The 16,237-nt window shown below is 47.5% G+C and overlaps 1 protein-coding gene across 1 annotated transcript in view; it reads right to left on the bottom strand.

Annotated features, from left to right (window-relative positions):
• POLR3B (RNA polymerase III subunit B) overlaps nt 1–16,237 on the bottom strand; it is a 943,591-nt gene that overhangs the window by 13,838 nt on the left and 913,516 nt on the right. The window contains exon 27 of the mRNA XM_078673925.1: nt 9,973–10,146. Coding sequence (XP_078530051.1) covers nt 9,973–10,146 — 174 coding nt within the window. The remainder of the gene's footprint in view (nt 1–9,972; nt 10,147–16,237) is intronic.

Below are 16,237 nucleotides of genomic sequence, written 5' to 3'. Positions count from 1 at the left end.
TCCACACACGGGACATTTCTTGAATGGACTCCCCTCCATGCCGTTGAAGTCTTGCTGCGTCGACTAGGCCCCGATCACCGAAGAGTCACACGACCCCCCGGATATCCGACTTCACGAGCTGGAAGATAGACGGGACCGAACGCGAACAATACCGACGGTGCAAAGAAGGCCTTTTGGCCTTGAAAAAGTTCTATAACGATTCCGAACAGGAGACGTCGAAATCACATCCGAACCCAATGGCGGAAAAAAACAATCTGGGGATGGAGTCGATGCCCATGCGCACTGTAGTCCAGGGGAGGAGCCACCTATCTCGTGATACTTCGAAGACTCTTCCAGGACAACAATGTGCAATCATCCGGACCCAACACTAGGCGGCGATCTATGCTACAGATATGAATTTAGCAGCCCACATGCCTCGAACATGAAGCTCCCTCCTCCGTAGCCATGCAAGGGGGAGAAAGCATACCAGAATCTGGAGAGGTGTCCAGTCCAATGGCTTCATCCAGATCCTCACACTAGTCGATAGGGTGTTCATTAGGCTGGCATTCTTCAGTGTCAAGCAACCCCTCCCATTCCTCCTCGAGTCCCAGCCCATCAGGGTAGGGCTCCAGCTTCGGCCTGGATGGCATGGTGCCAGTTTGTGTTGGACAACTCCCCTCTGGCTTCATGTCAGGGATTCGGATAGCGGCACCTGCAGTGTCAGCCTTGGGACTGGCACCGGGGACAGTTGAGGTGGCACGATCGGTGCCGGTCCGGATCCATCAGTGAATCCTTGGGGCCTGACTGGCCACACCGCCGGCGGGGATCCAGAAGTGACATTTTGTATCTTCATTCCTATGCCATGTATTCTGTCCTCAGTTTATGTCCCCTGCTGCTCAGCCAGAGTGATGGAATTAGAATGTTGATGTGTGGCTGGTTGAAGGAATGTCAGTTAGAGTGTATGGGCAGAGCAGCAAGGATGCTGCTCCTGGTGGGGCTTTCCTGATACCTTCTTGCCATCTTCTACCTGTAACCGGAGACTCTCACTCTAAAGAATAAAGCATTCTGTTATCACCAATAATACAGGATACCCTACATCTTCATTTACCACAGGTCCCCTTCCATAGATGCAGGGCCCGAAGTGGCACTGGCGGGAACGGGCCGCTCAAATATGAGGTGCATGGATGTATAAAATTCTCACAGCTGGGCTGGGGTCTCTCTGGCTGCCGGAATCTCGGGGAGGCATGGAGCCGACCCAGGCGTGGACTCAACTGTGGAGCCAGGCCTTGAGTGGCGACACTCCCTTTTCTCATTGGCCGACAGATGAGTAGCATGTGAAGCATGATTTGACTACTTCTTACGTTTTGGACTTATTCGAATGGCTCCCCCGTTCCCAGAACCTTCCTCTCAACCGGCACCCCGATCATCGTTACGTTGCACATCGAGCTGCCAGAAGCTTGATGGATCGCTCCCACACCCTTTGGGTGTATGGTGCGGCAGTCGGGACAGGTCGTCGGGACATGGGCCTGCTTGAGGCATCAAAGGGATATAAGGTGCGGGCCCATCACCAACATCTGCCGGTGACAAGCGCTGCATGGCTTAAAGCGGGCCTTCCTAGATGACGTATTCCTGCCACACTGGGAGGATATCCTCAATAATAAAGTCTACAAAACATAAAACATCCCTAGTCAAAAAATGACTGAAGGGTAGATCTTCCCGGATCAGCGCTGCCTGGTGCGGAAAATAAAGAACGGACGTCGCCGTGCCTGAGGGGCACCTACATAGGCATCACAAAACGCCATTTTCAGCGCAGGCAGCAGCAATGATGTCATGTGGAGCTGAACAATGCCACCTTCCGATGCGCAGTGCTACTGTTAGAACTAGTCTGAAGCCTGGGGATAATTCTCAGGTAGGGAAGCAGCGGCTAGAAGTCTCGATCAGATATCATATTGCATTTAATGGATTAAATGAAGCACAGACCCCGATTGTCTTGAAATCCAATAAAACAATTGTATATTTCAGTAAAAACAGAAATGATGTTTTCTGAACAATAAACTGAGTTTGGGTGCCTACAGAGCACTCACAGGTTACTGGGGAACAACCCTTTGAGGTTGCGTCATTTTGTACATGTAAGAAATTGGGTTACTGGTTGAAGGGGGTAAAACCTTACTCACACAGGAACCACAATTCTTGTCAGGGTGAAGGCACAAGAAAATCCTAAAATAACCGGTGCTCAGCCCTTGGGTAGCTTGGTACAGAGCAACAAGGCTTAACTCAGAGACAATGTGTAAAGTATTAATGTAACACTTCAAACAGTAACACAGTGAACACACACCACAAAAGGGTCCTACATCAGATTAGAAAAAAAGTATGTTTTAATAAATTGTACAAGACCAAAACGTAAACAGCACAAAAAAAGCACAAAGCGCTAACTGTGAATATCAGGTCATGCCAGACTGGGACAAAGTCCGAAGTTCAGGCCGCCCATGATGGAGCGCGGGCCGGCTACGGGAACACATTTAAGCCAGCTGAACAAAGTACCTTAGGTCCTGGTGCCGGAGCATTGAGAGAATTTGCCCCGAGGATGTGTCACGCAGCTGAGGCGATACAGCAGTTCGGAGGTTCTCTGGAGCTACGCTGTGAAATCCTGCCTCGTGGTGGAGGATTCCGTTGAGGGCTTTCAATGTGAAGTCCAGCGTCAAAGATGTGTTGCGCAGTTGAGGCGAGGCATCTGTTCCAAGGAGCTGTGAGGCTGCGATGCGAGAACCTGCAACATCATCGAGGCTGCCATTGACCACAAATGCAGAGGCCTGTGTAGAAAAAGCTTTGCACAGGCGGCGGTTCCAATGCGGCTGCGGGGTCGATGCAGAATGTTTTACATCAGGGAAAACCCTTGCAGCAGAGGCGACGTGTTGGTTCTGCTCGGGGTTGTTCCGCGGAGAAGAGATGTGTCAACCCTGCTAGTTCCACAGATGGGCTGGCAGAGCACCTGCAGGTCCACTTTGAAGAGTTCGGGACTGGGGTGGCACCATTTGGCAGGGTAGGACTCACAGGTGGCAGAGTCCAGGTGCTGGGTTCAAGGTTGTTGGAGCCTTCTGTTCCTGAGGCTGTAGTCAAGAGGCTAGCCAACTAGCCCTTGGAGTCACTTTGGGGTCGTGGGGAGTCAACAGTTGCAGCTCCAGGCCATCTCACCCAGGCTAGAGGACAGCTGGCAGCAGGGCAGCATAGAAGGGAAGCAGTTCCTTCAGAGCAGCAGTCCAGCAGAGTGGCAGTCATTTCAGGAGCACAACAGTCCTTCCTGGCAGAGTATCCACAGGTCCAGAAGTGTACTGAAGAGGTGATGTCCGAGGTCCAATATGTATACCTGCCGCCCTTCCTCTGGAAGGTGGGAGAAGCTTCTAAAGGTTTCCCTTTGAAGTTCCCGGCATCCTGCCTTTCCTGTCCAGGCTCCAAACTATCTACAGGGGATATGGAGCCCTTTGTGTGAAGGCAGGACATAGCCTATTTGAGTATAAGTAGGGCTGTGCCCAGCTTTGCCCTCCCATTCTGCCAGTGATGGCTCATCCAGACACACATTAAGCTCTCTATTGTGTGTGGCTGTCTAGGAGAATACACAAAGCCCAACTGTCAGCTACACCCATGCATGCGACACAGCACCTAGCTACAGGCACTAAAAGAGGAATTTTCAAAATTGTAATCTAAAATCCGACTTTACCATAAGAGAGGAGTTACCATTACAATTCTAAAGATACCAAACACAAACTGGTTACCTGTTCCCATTTGGAAACTACAGCTATTAAATGTAATACAGTAACTCCAATGTTATCCTGTGGGAGAGGTAGGCCTTGCAGTAGTGAAAGACAAATTTAAGAGTTTTCCAGTACCAGGACATATAACACTTACAATTACATGTCCTACGTTTTAAATACACTGCACCCTGCCCACTGGGCTGTCCATGGCCTACCCTAGGGGTGACATATTAATTAAAAAGGAAGGTTTGGACCTGTCAGAAGGTTTATTTTAATAATATTAAGGATAGAATGCACACCGATAGTAAACATGAAATCAACAATAAACTTTTTTGAATTTTCAAAAGCAAAGTTTTGGTGTGCAACCCTGGTGTGTGATCTGTCACACGGAGTGCCAGACCCAATGTGCACAACAGGTAGGCCATGCAATGGCATTTTGCATGACTATATAACATTGGGATCACCATATTTCTAAGAAAATATGGTAGATTGAAAAAATTGGACTAAGCTGGAAAAAGATTTATTAAATCGGACTAATATCGTGTATGGACTTGCCGGTTGCGCACCTTGGGTCTGGCGCTATGCCTTGGCACCAGCTAGTGTTAAAAGGTTTATTTTGCCAGGTCGAAATGGCAGTTTAAAACTGCACACACTGGGTGCAATGGCAGTCCTAAAACATGTTTAAAGGGCTACATAAATGGGTGGCACAGTCTGTGCTGTAGGCCCACTAGTAGTATTTAATTTACAAGACCTGGGTACATGTAGTTTCACTTTACTAGGTACTTCCAAGTAAATTAAATATGCCAATTTTAGATAAGCCAATGTTGTGATATTTTAAGGAGAGAGTACAAGCATTTTAGCACTGGTAAGCAGTGGTAAAGTGTGCAAAGTCCTAAGGCCAGCAAAAACAAGATCAGCAAAAAATGGAGGAGAAAGGCAAAAAGTGTGGGGTAAGACCACCATAAGGCTGACGGGTCTAACACCACTAATGTCCTGATACCCATCCTACTATGACAGTGCAAACTGAGCCAAGTATACATCTACCTTAATAGATTTCCGGGTAGCAAAGAGGCAGTCCATTGTATCTCAGGGAGGTACTGTGTGAAGCAGAGACTCAGACCCCAAAAATTACACAAAGAACCAAATTAACACTTCTAGCACAGTGTTTTCTTTTTGAAATGAGAAGTAACTTAATCATACCCAAAGGTGATACAGCCCATAAAAGGGGTAAAACTACTGGTAGGTTCACTATGCGATACAACCTCGTTCCTTTATATAGTCAAGGAACTCCTTGGTGACTTACAATACCCTTATAATGATTGGCAGGGGTTACATTTTACAACTTTCCAAAGGATGAACAACTGGCTTTGAAACATCTTACTAATGACAAAGAACTAACTATTAAATCAGCAGACAAAGGTGGGGCTATTGTCCTGCTGGACACTAGCACCTACCGGGCGGAATGCCTCCGTCAATTGAGTGATCTGAGGTTCTATTGCCCTCTGGATTCAGATCCTACTAATGAACTCAAGACAATAATTGCACACATGACTGAAGAAGCACTATCAGAAGGGTGGATCACACCACAGGAGGCTGGCTTCCTATGTAATACGCATCCAGTGATCCCTTACTTTTATGCCCTTCCCAAGGTGCATAAGGAGCAGAGACCACCACCGGGCCGCCCCATTATCTCGGGCATCGGTTAGGTTCTCGAACCTTTGTCTACTTTTGTAGATTTTTTTCTACGCCCTTTGGTACTGACGATGCCGACCTATCTGAAAGACACAACAGACGTATTACGCCTGTTACCTGAGATTGATTTTGATAGCTCTCTAGATCTCCTTGTCTCTTTCGATGTGGAGGCTCTTTATACTTCGATACCCCAGGACGAGACTTTGGAAGTGATCCAACTCCTACTACAGTCTCAAACATTGGACAGCATCACTCCAGTCCACTTCATAATGGCCTGCGCCACTTTAGCTATGAAGCGCAATTATTTCAAATTTGAAGATACTGTATATCTCCAAGTGTCAGGGACAAGCATGGGGAGCGTTTATGCCCCCAGCCTGGCAAATGTGTATGTTCATTCATTTGAACAGGAGCATGTCTTGGCAACCACCAACCCTTTTCTTGGATGTATCAGAACGTGGAGAAGATACATCGATGACGTTCTAGTGGTTTGGAGGGGTACGAGCGAGAGGTGCCAAGAATTCCTACAATGGTTGAACAGCAGGAACGAGTTTTTACGGTTCACAATCGAAATTGGATGCGACAAGTTGTCCTTTTTGGATCTACTGATCACCGCGACCTCGGAAGGTTTACACTCTGAACTTTACCGGAAACCTCTGGCGAAAAATTCTTTACTGTGCTTTGACAGCCATCACCCCAAGTCCCTACGAGAGAATCTTCCATTTGGGCAATTTCTCAGGGTCCATAGGAATTGCTCGGATGCAAGGGCCTTTAGAATTCACTCGATGGCTTTGAAAGAACAACTAATTGCACGCAAATATCCAGCAAGATGGTTCAGCGGTCGCTCAAGAGGGCCAGTAACAACAACCGTCTGGCCCTTTTGGAGCCATCTATACCGAAACCCCCACTTGAAAGATTGACTTTTGTCACAACTTTTGGGACATTGTCCAATAAAATACAGAAGGTGGTCAAACGACATTGGTCGATTCTTAACTCTGATCAGGTTACAATCCAGCAACCCCTTTTTTCTTTCAAGAGAGGACCAAATCTTAAAGACCGTTTGATCCACACCAGACCACGGCAAACTGAACCCAGGGCTCTGGGTTCCCTCTGGGACCTCCCCCCAGTCAGGGGTCACCATCCTTGTGGATCCTGTCAGGCCTGTCCACTGACTAGGAAGTCAATGGAGATAGATATTGGGACCACAAAACCGTGGATCCAAACTAAGTTTACAAATTGTAATAGTAACAACTTAATCTATCTCATTGTATGTCCCTGCGGGCTCAAGTACATTGGGATGACCACCCGAAAGGTGAAAATCAGGATATCAGAGCACAAGAGCACCATCAGGTGCAAGAGGCAAGCCACTAAATTAACAAACCATTTCTTGGAGGCGCGTCATCCATCCACGGCCTTCCAATGGACAGTAATCGAACAACCCCACATTCCCACACATGTGTCCGACATATCAAAGTATCTCCTACTTAAGGAACAAAAGTGGGTGTTTAAAATGGGCACGAACATTGTAGGGCTTAATGACGACATACCTTGGACCACCCTATAAGACATAAGATCTTGTCCATACAGTGGTCATGAGGAGTGAGTCAAAACAATAGCTATTTCAAGCTTTATATCCTATTTGGAGAATAGTGGAGATATGTGTGATATCAACAACAGGTTTTTCCATTTAAACTATAAGTATTTGGTTAATAGCAGTGGTTTGCGTGACGATAACACCGTAATAACAACGGGACACTCCATTTATATGGGAAATTGTTTCAGCCACCACAATATGGCAGCGACGATTTAGCAACAACAAATATAATAAATATATCTGTGTGATTGGGTGCGTGTGCACACATTCGAGCTGATAAAGTTTTTTTCTTTTACAAAGTCTTTTTACATCGCACTTTAGGAAAGACCCTCTATTTCTCTCCTAGGCTGTGATGCTGTGCAATGTTTACATTGCCTACCAACCTGTCACGAACGTCAGGGATTGGACGTAAGCTTAGCCAATCATTTGGCCCGTTAGACCAAGCCTGTCATCACGGGACCGGCATCCAGCCAATGGCGGCAAGCGTGATATATGGCAGCTTTCACAGACTCCTTTACCTCCCCGGTCGACTCAGACGCGTTGGCGCGGAGTACCGACGGATAGGTAAGGGGCAACGCTGACACTTTGGGGTGTTCTGAGTATTGCGACTTGTGAAACTTTAAGCGTATGCGTATGCGAATACACGCTGTGGCAACAATACTTACGAGGCCACTTTGGTCTCTGGTTCACTCGTTTCTTGTCTGACTACAACAGTAGGAGGGGAGTGCTACGTGTGATGAGCGACATTGTTTTATTTATGTTTGAACAAACTGAGAAGGGATAGTGATTACAGCTAGCTTTGTTTTTACTTTTTTCCTTCTGTAGAGCGGTGCTCCCCTTTCCTGAGCCGTGGCCAGGTAGGGTGAGGTCTGTACATCTTCCAAGTTGGGTAAGATGGTTTCTCCCCGATAATTCGACATTTCTTTCTCGTGTGGAGATATTAGCAGATAACAAAATAATGTTATAAGTGTATGTCTTTTGATAACACTAGACACCAGAGTGGTTTAAGACAGAACCTGGTTTTACTCATGTGATGTTGTGAACGTTTTTCTTAGCCAATAGGCACTCACTATCCATATCTTTATAACTTCCAGACACTTGTGACGACTTGGACAGGTGGCGAACATGATTCAAGCACCTAGTGGCCTCAGGTGATCTTGGTATCAGTGTATGATTTGATGCACCCTTTTATGTTACACTATCACTTAGTTTGCAGTAGCTAAAAAAAAATTTTGGTCCTGATGAAAGCAATGACAGAGTGTCTTTATTGCTGAAACATGTCGACCTTGGATTACTTTTAGACAGTACAAAAATATTGTTATTGTCTTTAACTGCTCTTTTAATCTTGGTAGAGTGGGTAGCACCAGAATAAAGTCTTTACTAGTATCTCCTCATCCAATTTTATATTCACATTTTTTTCATTTACACTTTCGTTTTTTTTGCACTGCGACATCAGTCCCCTTAACATTTCTTTAACATCCTCTCAATTGAGAAACAAGACCACGGAAGATCTGCCAGAGCAGGCTAAGGTTTTTACCATCTATACCTTCCCTGTGAACGGCATGTGGCATCCTTAACGGTGGTCTTGATAGGAAACCCAAATGATGAAGGGCGGTTCCGTGTTGGGACTGATGGGCATCCTTTGAAAACCACACTGAGGGTTGGTTTTAGGGGTGACCCTTTCCAGAACATACACTAGACATGGTTTTGTGACTTTCTTTGGTTTCTTTAGGCGTTCACATTGTGTGTTGACCCTCTGATATTTTCTGTTGTTAAATATAGGGGTTACATTATCCCACACATCTCACTGTCTAACTTTTTTCCTCTCTAAACCATATCTCTACCACAGTCTCTATGTATAGTTTCCATCTGTTGTGCCTTTGAGCTTCATAACACACATCTGTGCGTCCCTCTATCTCATCTGTTCCTCTGCCAATGCAAGCTTGTTCTTTTTCTCGTACCCCTTAGTGCCCATCTCTCTCTCTCTCTCACCCCTGTGGTTTTTATCTCAAACTCACTCCCTTGTGTGCTTTGTAGGTGGTCCACTCTTCTGTCCTCATGGTTTTTGCTTCTATTTTCTCTCCGTGGCTTTAATCTCCCTCAACTGTGACCTCTTGAGAGGTGCCTGTTACATTTTCTTTTCCCTGCCTTTTCCCTAAAATGTGTCTCTCAGTTTCATCATCCTACCTGGCACCTCTCCCCATGGTGCCTGCTCATCCAACATCAGGTGAGTAGGTGGCATGAAGCAAGTTGTTAAGAGCAACCACTTCTAGTGCCTCTCCTTCCAGGTTATTGATCAATCTTCTGCTTTACTGATGCAATACAGGGATGATAAGAGAAGAGAAGGATTAGAGGGGCTTTCTAGGCCCTTCATCCCACATTCCCCTTTCTCAGAACAAACAGCTGTAAATCACTAGGTGGGGATAGTAAAGTCAGAGGTTGTTAGCAGTGACCATCCCATTTCCCAATCCTCAGCTTTGTTGATGTGGGTGGAGGAGGCAGTGTCTCCCAAGATGGAAAAATATTCTGAAGATCCGAAGGTGGATGTGACATGAAGCAAAGGTTCTCCTTTCAAGTCCTTTTGCGACTCTACCCAACGACTAATTGGGGAGGACCTGGAAGGGGGATAGGTAATCCCCTCTTGGATTCTCCATATGCAGCTGTCGTCAATGGTGGCGTTAGCTACTGATCTATTTGATTGCACTGGAAAATATATTATTCACTCTTTCAATCACAACCAACTTTAAGAGCTTGCCCTCATTAAACTGGCATTTTCAAATGAGAATTTACAGGCCCAGCTATGACCTAGGAGTAAAACCCACTGATAGAGGGCTATGCAAGGGCAGCACAGAATACAGAATATTGGGGGACGTACATTTTCCACCACTTACAATATTGAAAGGATGTCTAATAACAGGAAAAGGTTTTGGGCAAAGCATCGATGTACATGTTCATGCTTACCATCCGGAGTAGCCCAGAAGGCCACACTGACCGCAGACATCAACTTCGAATGCATCGCTGGAAATCATCAACCTCTCCAGCAGAAGCATGCTGGCTCCATAGCCTATCAAGCAGTCCCGCTCCATTTCTCCAAGTCGCAAACCTCCGTCCCGGGAACGACCTTCAGTCGGCTGCCTTTAGAACAAAGAAAAAAGCTAGTTTTAGCTGTGGTCATGTTTCTCTAGTGTTTACTAGCTGATTTGGATCAGACTAAATATGATTTTTGGGAAGTTATATCCTGCATTGAGCCAGCTTTATTAATGCACAAAGATAGAATTGCGGGTAAATATTATAGAAAAACTTTCCACAGCCAGGAGGTAATGTAAAATCCAAGTCCCTAAGTGCGTTTCAGTTGTGCTTTTTTTTAACCTATCCGTAGCATAAATCTTTCAACTTACTTTTTATTTCTTCTTAAGATGATGCAGACATTAATACTTAATGAAGCAGGTGATAAAGAAGAGCATTAATCTCTATGTGTAATATGTTTGCATTGTTATTTCCCATTCTGAGGGAATTAATTTGCAATTACAAAGTAGTGGCAGGGTGTTTCTGCATGGCACTGGTGTTTACCGGTGTGGAGTTTGCTCACCCTCAGTATCGACCAACCCGTAATTGGGCCGTAAGACTCCAACGACTTCCCTGTATATAGCTTACTACAACTGTTAAAATACATTCTCTCTCTCTGTGACCAACCCTGGACAGTATAGCTCGCTTTTGAACCCAAACCTTTGTGCTCTCTCTTAACCAGTAATGACTGATAATACACCATAAGTACCAAGTTGGGGTAAACAGTCTCTGCAGGTTGGTTCAGATGGGTGACTGAACCCACACAGACCAATCACTGAAATGCTGGATAAAAAACATAATTTCTGCCTGCTCCTAACAGGCCATTGTTTGCTGTTGTACATAAAACCTTCAGAAACCAACACAGATGGTACACATTTACATACACTGCTCAGTAAAGCACATTGGGCGTCTAGTCTTTTATTCTGATCCTGCATAAAATAAGCAACCAATCAAGTTTACTGAATTGCTGCAGCAATGGCGATTGCCTGATCTGCAGAGGCAGGAAGTTCCAGATCTTCGCTGCAAGGTAGGAGAAGGATCTTCCTCCAGCCGTGGTCTTGTTGATCCGTGGGATGGAGGATAGGGCCAGTTGGACGGAGCAGAGATGTCTGGTGAGAGTGTAGAAGAGGCGGTGGTTGCGGTATGCAGGTCTAGCGTTGTGGAGGGCTTTGTATGCGTGCGTAAGGCACTTGAAGGTAAATCTTTTGTTAATGGGTAGCCAGTGAAGGTCTCAGGTGGCCAAAGATGTGGATGCGGCGTGGGATGTTCAGGATGAGTCTGGTGGAGGCGTTCTGCAGTTTCTTTTGGAGTTTCTGGGTGGTGCTGGCGTAGTATGTGTTCCCGTAGTTGAGTCTGCTGCTGAGCGCATGGGTAACCGTTTTCCTGGACTCAGTGGGGATCCACTTGAAGATCTTATCTTGGAAGCAGGAGGATGAAACTGCATTGATTTGGCAGTTCATTGAGAGCGAGGAGTCCAGGACAATGTTGAGATTTCGTGTGTGGTCTTTGGGTGCAGATGGGGATTCCGAGTGCTGTGGGCCACCAAGTGTTGTGCCAGGCAGAGGGGGTGGAGCCCGGGATAAGGACTTCGGTCTTGTCTGAGTTAAGCTTGAGGCAGCTGTCCTTCCTCCAGGCAGACACTGCTTTCATCCTGTTGTGGAAGTTGCTCTTGGTAGGAGTGGGTTCGTCTGTGAGGGAGAGAATCAGCTGAGTCTCATTGACATAGGAGACTATGTTGAGTCCGTGGCTTCAGACGATGGCTTCAAGGGGGACCATGTAGATGTTGAAGAGGGTGGGGCTCAGGGAGGATCCCTGAGGCACTACACAACTGATCTATGTGGGCTCTGAGTTGAACGGTGGAAGTCTAACTCTCTGTGTTCGGCTGGTGAGTAAGGAGCGGATCCATTTTAGGGCTTTTTCGCGGATGCCGGGGTCGCGGAGTCTTGCGCAGAGGGTGTGGTGGGAGACGGTGTCGAAGGCGGCCAAGAGGTCCAGGAGGAGGAGGGCAGGCAGTTTTACCTCGGTCAAGGAGGATGTCGTCTGTAGGGGCGAGGATAGCTGTCTCGATGCTGTGGTTGCTTCTGAAGCCTGATTGGGAGAGGCCCAGGATGTGGTTCCTCTCGAACTTGGAGAGTTGGGCATTGATGGCTTTCTCAATGACTTTGTCGGAGACGGGGAGCAAAGAGATTGGTCTGTAGTTCTTGAGGTCCGTCGGGTTGGCAGAGGGTTTCTTCAGTAGGGGGTTGATTTCTACGTGCTTCCAGTCTAACGGGAATGTGGCATATTCGATGGAGCAGTTGATGGTGCAGCAGAGTTCTGGTGCGATGGAGGTGCCGGCTCTGTTGAAGATGTGGTGAAGGCAAGGCTCCGGGGGTTCCGGAGTGGATGCTCTTCATGATCCTGAGGGTGTCATCAGGGGTGAGGGTGGTCCAGTTTGGCAAGGTTGGCTGGGGTCTGGAGCTATTGGGTGCAGAGGTTGCAGGTGTGGTGGGTGGGTCTTGGGTTTTAAAACTGTCGTAGAGCTCCTTGATCTCGTTGTGGAAGAAAGTGGTGAGGTTGTCGTAGGGGTCTTGAGAGTGGGGAACATCTGCAGTCTCTGTGCTGGGTTTGGAGACTTTTTTTACCATGGCAAAGAGTTCCTTTCTGTTGTGTGTGCTGGCGCAGATCAACATCACCCTCAGTCTTGATGTAAAATAAGATCTTGTTGAACAAGTTACTTACCTTCGGTAACAATGTATCTGTAAGAGACATAGGTTAGTTATAGATTTCTTACCTTAGAATCTCCCCTAGGCATCAGACTAAATCCGTACAATTTTTTCTCAGCAGTACCCCTGCATGGCGATAGGTGGCGCCTGTCAACGTTCCAGTGCCTACTTAGATGCCGCCCCTGCGCGCTGATGTCAGTTCTGACACGACTTTCCATGCCAGAAGCGTAGAGCCATGCAGGACACTGACCACTGGTGCGCCACAACTAGCGTCCTATAAGGGAGTCCCTATCCCTAGAAGTCAGTTCGCAGAGTGGGGAGGATGGGTGAGGCGGGTAGGAATCTTTAACTAACCTATGTCTCTTACAGATGCATCTTTACCGAAAGTAAGTAACTTGTTCATCTGAAAGAGACAGTTAGTTATACATTTCTTACCTTGGACTGACAACCCCAGCAATACCATCCTCACAGGAGGGCCTGAAAACCAAGTTCACACTAGGAAGTCCTGGAGGACTGAATATGATAAATAGGCATCCCTCTGGAATTGGCTGTCCAGCAGTAATATCTGTTGAACGTGTGCAAGGATGCCCACGTGGCTGCCTGACAGATGTCAAGAAGTGGCATACCATGTGCCAGTGCAGTGGTGGCTGCCATAGCTCTAGTGGAGTGAGCACGCAGCCCCATTGGAGGTTCCTTTTTCGCCAAAGCGCAACAAATTTTGATACAAAGGACAACCCACTAGATATGGTACGCTTTTGAACAGCCCTACCTTTTTTGGCACCTACATAGCCAACGAAGAGTTGATCATCCACCCGGAAATCTTTTGTACAGTCACAGTAGAAAGACAGCGCACGTTTAGGGTCTAGATGGTGGAGTCTCTCCTCATGCTTGGAAGGGTGCGGAGGTGGGAAAAAGGTGGGCAAAGTAATAGTTTGTCCAACGTGAAAAGATGTAACCACCTTTGGAAGGAACGAGAGCCTTGTTTGCAGCACCACTTTGTCCGGCTGCACGGAGAAGAAAGGGGGCTTGGAATAAAAGAGTCTGAAGCTCACTCACCCTGCAAGCAGAAGTGATGGCAACAAGGAAGGCAGTTTTCAAAGTGAGGAGCCTGAGAGGACAGTTATGAAGGGCTTGAAGGAAACACACATGAGACAAGATTCAAGTCCCATGGAGATGGAGGAAAGAGATGAGTAATGCCCTTAAAACATCAATTTACAATAGGGGACTTGAACAAGGAAGGCTGATCGGGCAGCCGAAGGTAGGAAGGAAGGAAGATAGCCATTAAGAGTGCTCAGAGCAGAGCCCTGCTGGGCCAAAGAAAGTATAAACAAGAGTACCTCTGAAAGAGGGACAGAAAGAGGGCCCACAGCCTTTGCTGTGCACCATCCCACAAATTTGTTCCATCTACAGGCGTATACCAATTTAATGGAGGGACGCCTCACTGCCAAGATCATATTACAGACTTCGGGCAGAGGGTCGAAAGCTGTCAACTGTCGCCGCTCAATCTCCACAAAAGGAGGTGGTTGCTGGACAGGTTCGGGTGAAGAACCGTCCCCTTCTGCTGCGACAGAAGATCCTCCCGAAGGGGCAGCCTGAGTGGGGGATCGATGGCCATGCTCAGGAGATCAGGGTACCAGACTCTTTGGGCCCAGTCCGGAGCCACAAGAATAACTTGTGCCCGGTCACACTTGATCTTTTTCAGCACTCAGGGCAGCAGTGGTATAGGCGTACAGGAGGCTGCAGTTCGAATCACGAAAAGTGTCGCCGAGCGAGTGCCACCTTGGAAACTCCAACGCGCGGAATTACTGACATTGCACATTCTCTTCGGTGGTAAACAGATCTAACCAAGTCTTCCCCCACTGCTGAAAGAGACCGTGCACCACCTCCGAGTGAAGACGCCATTCGTCATCTACCAAACACCGACGGCTGAGTTTGTCCACCCTGGTGTTTAGGTAACCTGCCAGGTGTTGAACCACCAGGGTCATGGCCTGATGACCAGTCATTTCCAGAGCCGAAGAGCCTCCTGACATAGGGTCCATGACTCCACCCGCCCTGTTTGTTGCAGTACCACATGACGGCGGTGTTGTCCTTGAAGACCTGCACCACCTTCCCTCTGAGAGAGGGAAGAAATGCTTTCAGTGGCAGGCGGATCGACCAGAGCTCCAGCTGGTTGATATGGAGTCCGGACTCCGCTGGAGACCATACGCCTCTGATCTCCGCCTCCTCCAAAAGGCCGCCCCATCCCAGGAGTGACGCATCTGTCACTACAGTGAGGTCTGGTTGGGGAAGGGAGAAGGATCTGCCTCTGACCCAAGCTTGGTTTGTTAACTACCACTGAAGTTGTTGTGCAGTTCCCTCCAAGATCTGGATGTAGTCTGAAAGCTTCCCCATATGCTGTGCCCACTGGAACTTCAGGCTCCCGGAAACTGAGGGAGGTGTGGAGTTGTCCCCGAAGGAGGCACTGAAGACGGAGCCTTAGAGCGATGATGCTCTGGATTCTGCGTTGCGTCAGCAGACTGACGGGAAGAAGGCGAAGAGCACCAGTGCTTCTTAACCGAGGACTTCCAAAACTTGGAATGGGACGAGGTGTGGTGGCTCCGCGAGCAGTCTGGAGACCTTACCCTTGAACGTGACTGGGAGCGACGCAGAGCCGACTGCTAGGCCTCCAAGAGCTTTCGGGACCGCATTCGCAAAGACTTTGGATTCATGGCCCCGCAGTCCGCGCACAACTTCAGGTCGTGGTCGCGCTCCAGACACCAAAGGCACACAAGGTGCGGGTCTGTCACAGACATCAGTTTTGTGACAGGCCTCGCAGGGTTTGAAGCCGGTCCGAGGGTGGGACACCCCTCTCGCACCCGGAGTCTAAGGCTTGAAAAGAAGTCGACAAAATGTTGAAAAAAAAAGCTTAATCAAAAAGTGACCAGATGGGTAGCTCTCTCCGGATCAGTGCTAAGCTGGAACGGAAAAAGAAAGAACTGAAATCAACGTGCAGGTGCGGCGTCTAAGTAGGCACCGCAAAGTTATCCTGGCGACCACGATGACTCCACCTACCGATGCGCAGAGGTATTGCTGAGAAAAAATTCTCTGGATCCAGTCTGAAGCCTGTGGGAAATTCTAAGGTAAGGAATCTAGAACAGAGATCAATAAATAATCTAGTATCCTACTGGGACAAGGATCAGCTGGAGCTAAATAAAGAGAAAACAAAAATTGTCCGCCTAGTTGATAGCAAAAAATCAAAGTTCAAATGGATGGTCAATGGGGTTAATGTTGAAGAAAAAAGCTCATACAAATACTTGGGCATAACAGTCGGGCAGGGTACAACATATGAATAACATAAACTGGCACTCAAAGCGAAGGCACAATCACTAATCTATGCTTATAGACTAATACATAAAAAAATGGACTGCCCGAACTATTCCCACTTGCTAAAAGTAATGGCCGCCGAAATCCAACCC

This window comes from Lissotriton helveticus, chromosome 1_1, assembly GCF_964261635.1.
Source record: "Lissotriton helveticus chromosome 1_1, aLisHel1.1, whole genome shotgun sequence".
Classification (NCBI taxonomy): Eukaryota; Metazoa; Chordata; class Amphibia; order Caudata; family Salamandridae; genus Lissotriton; species Lissotriton helveticus.
Note: the sequence above shows the minus strand (reverse complement) of the source record. Positions and strands in the feature narration are given on the sequence as shown.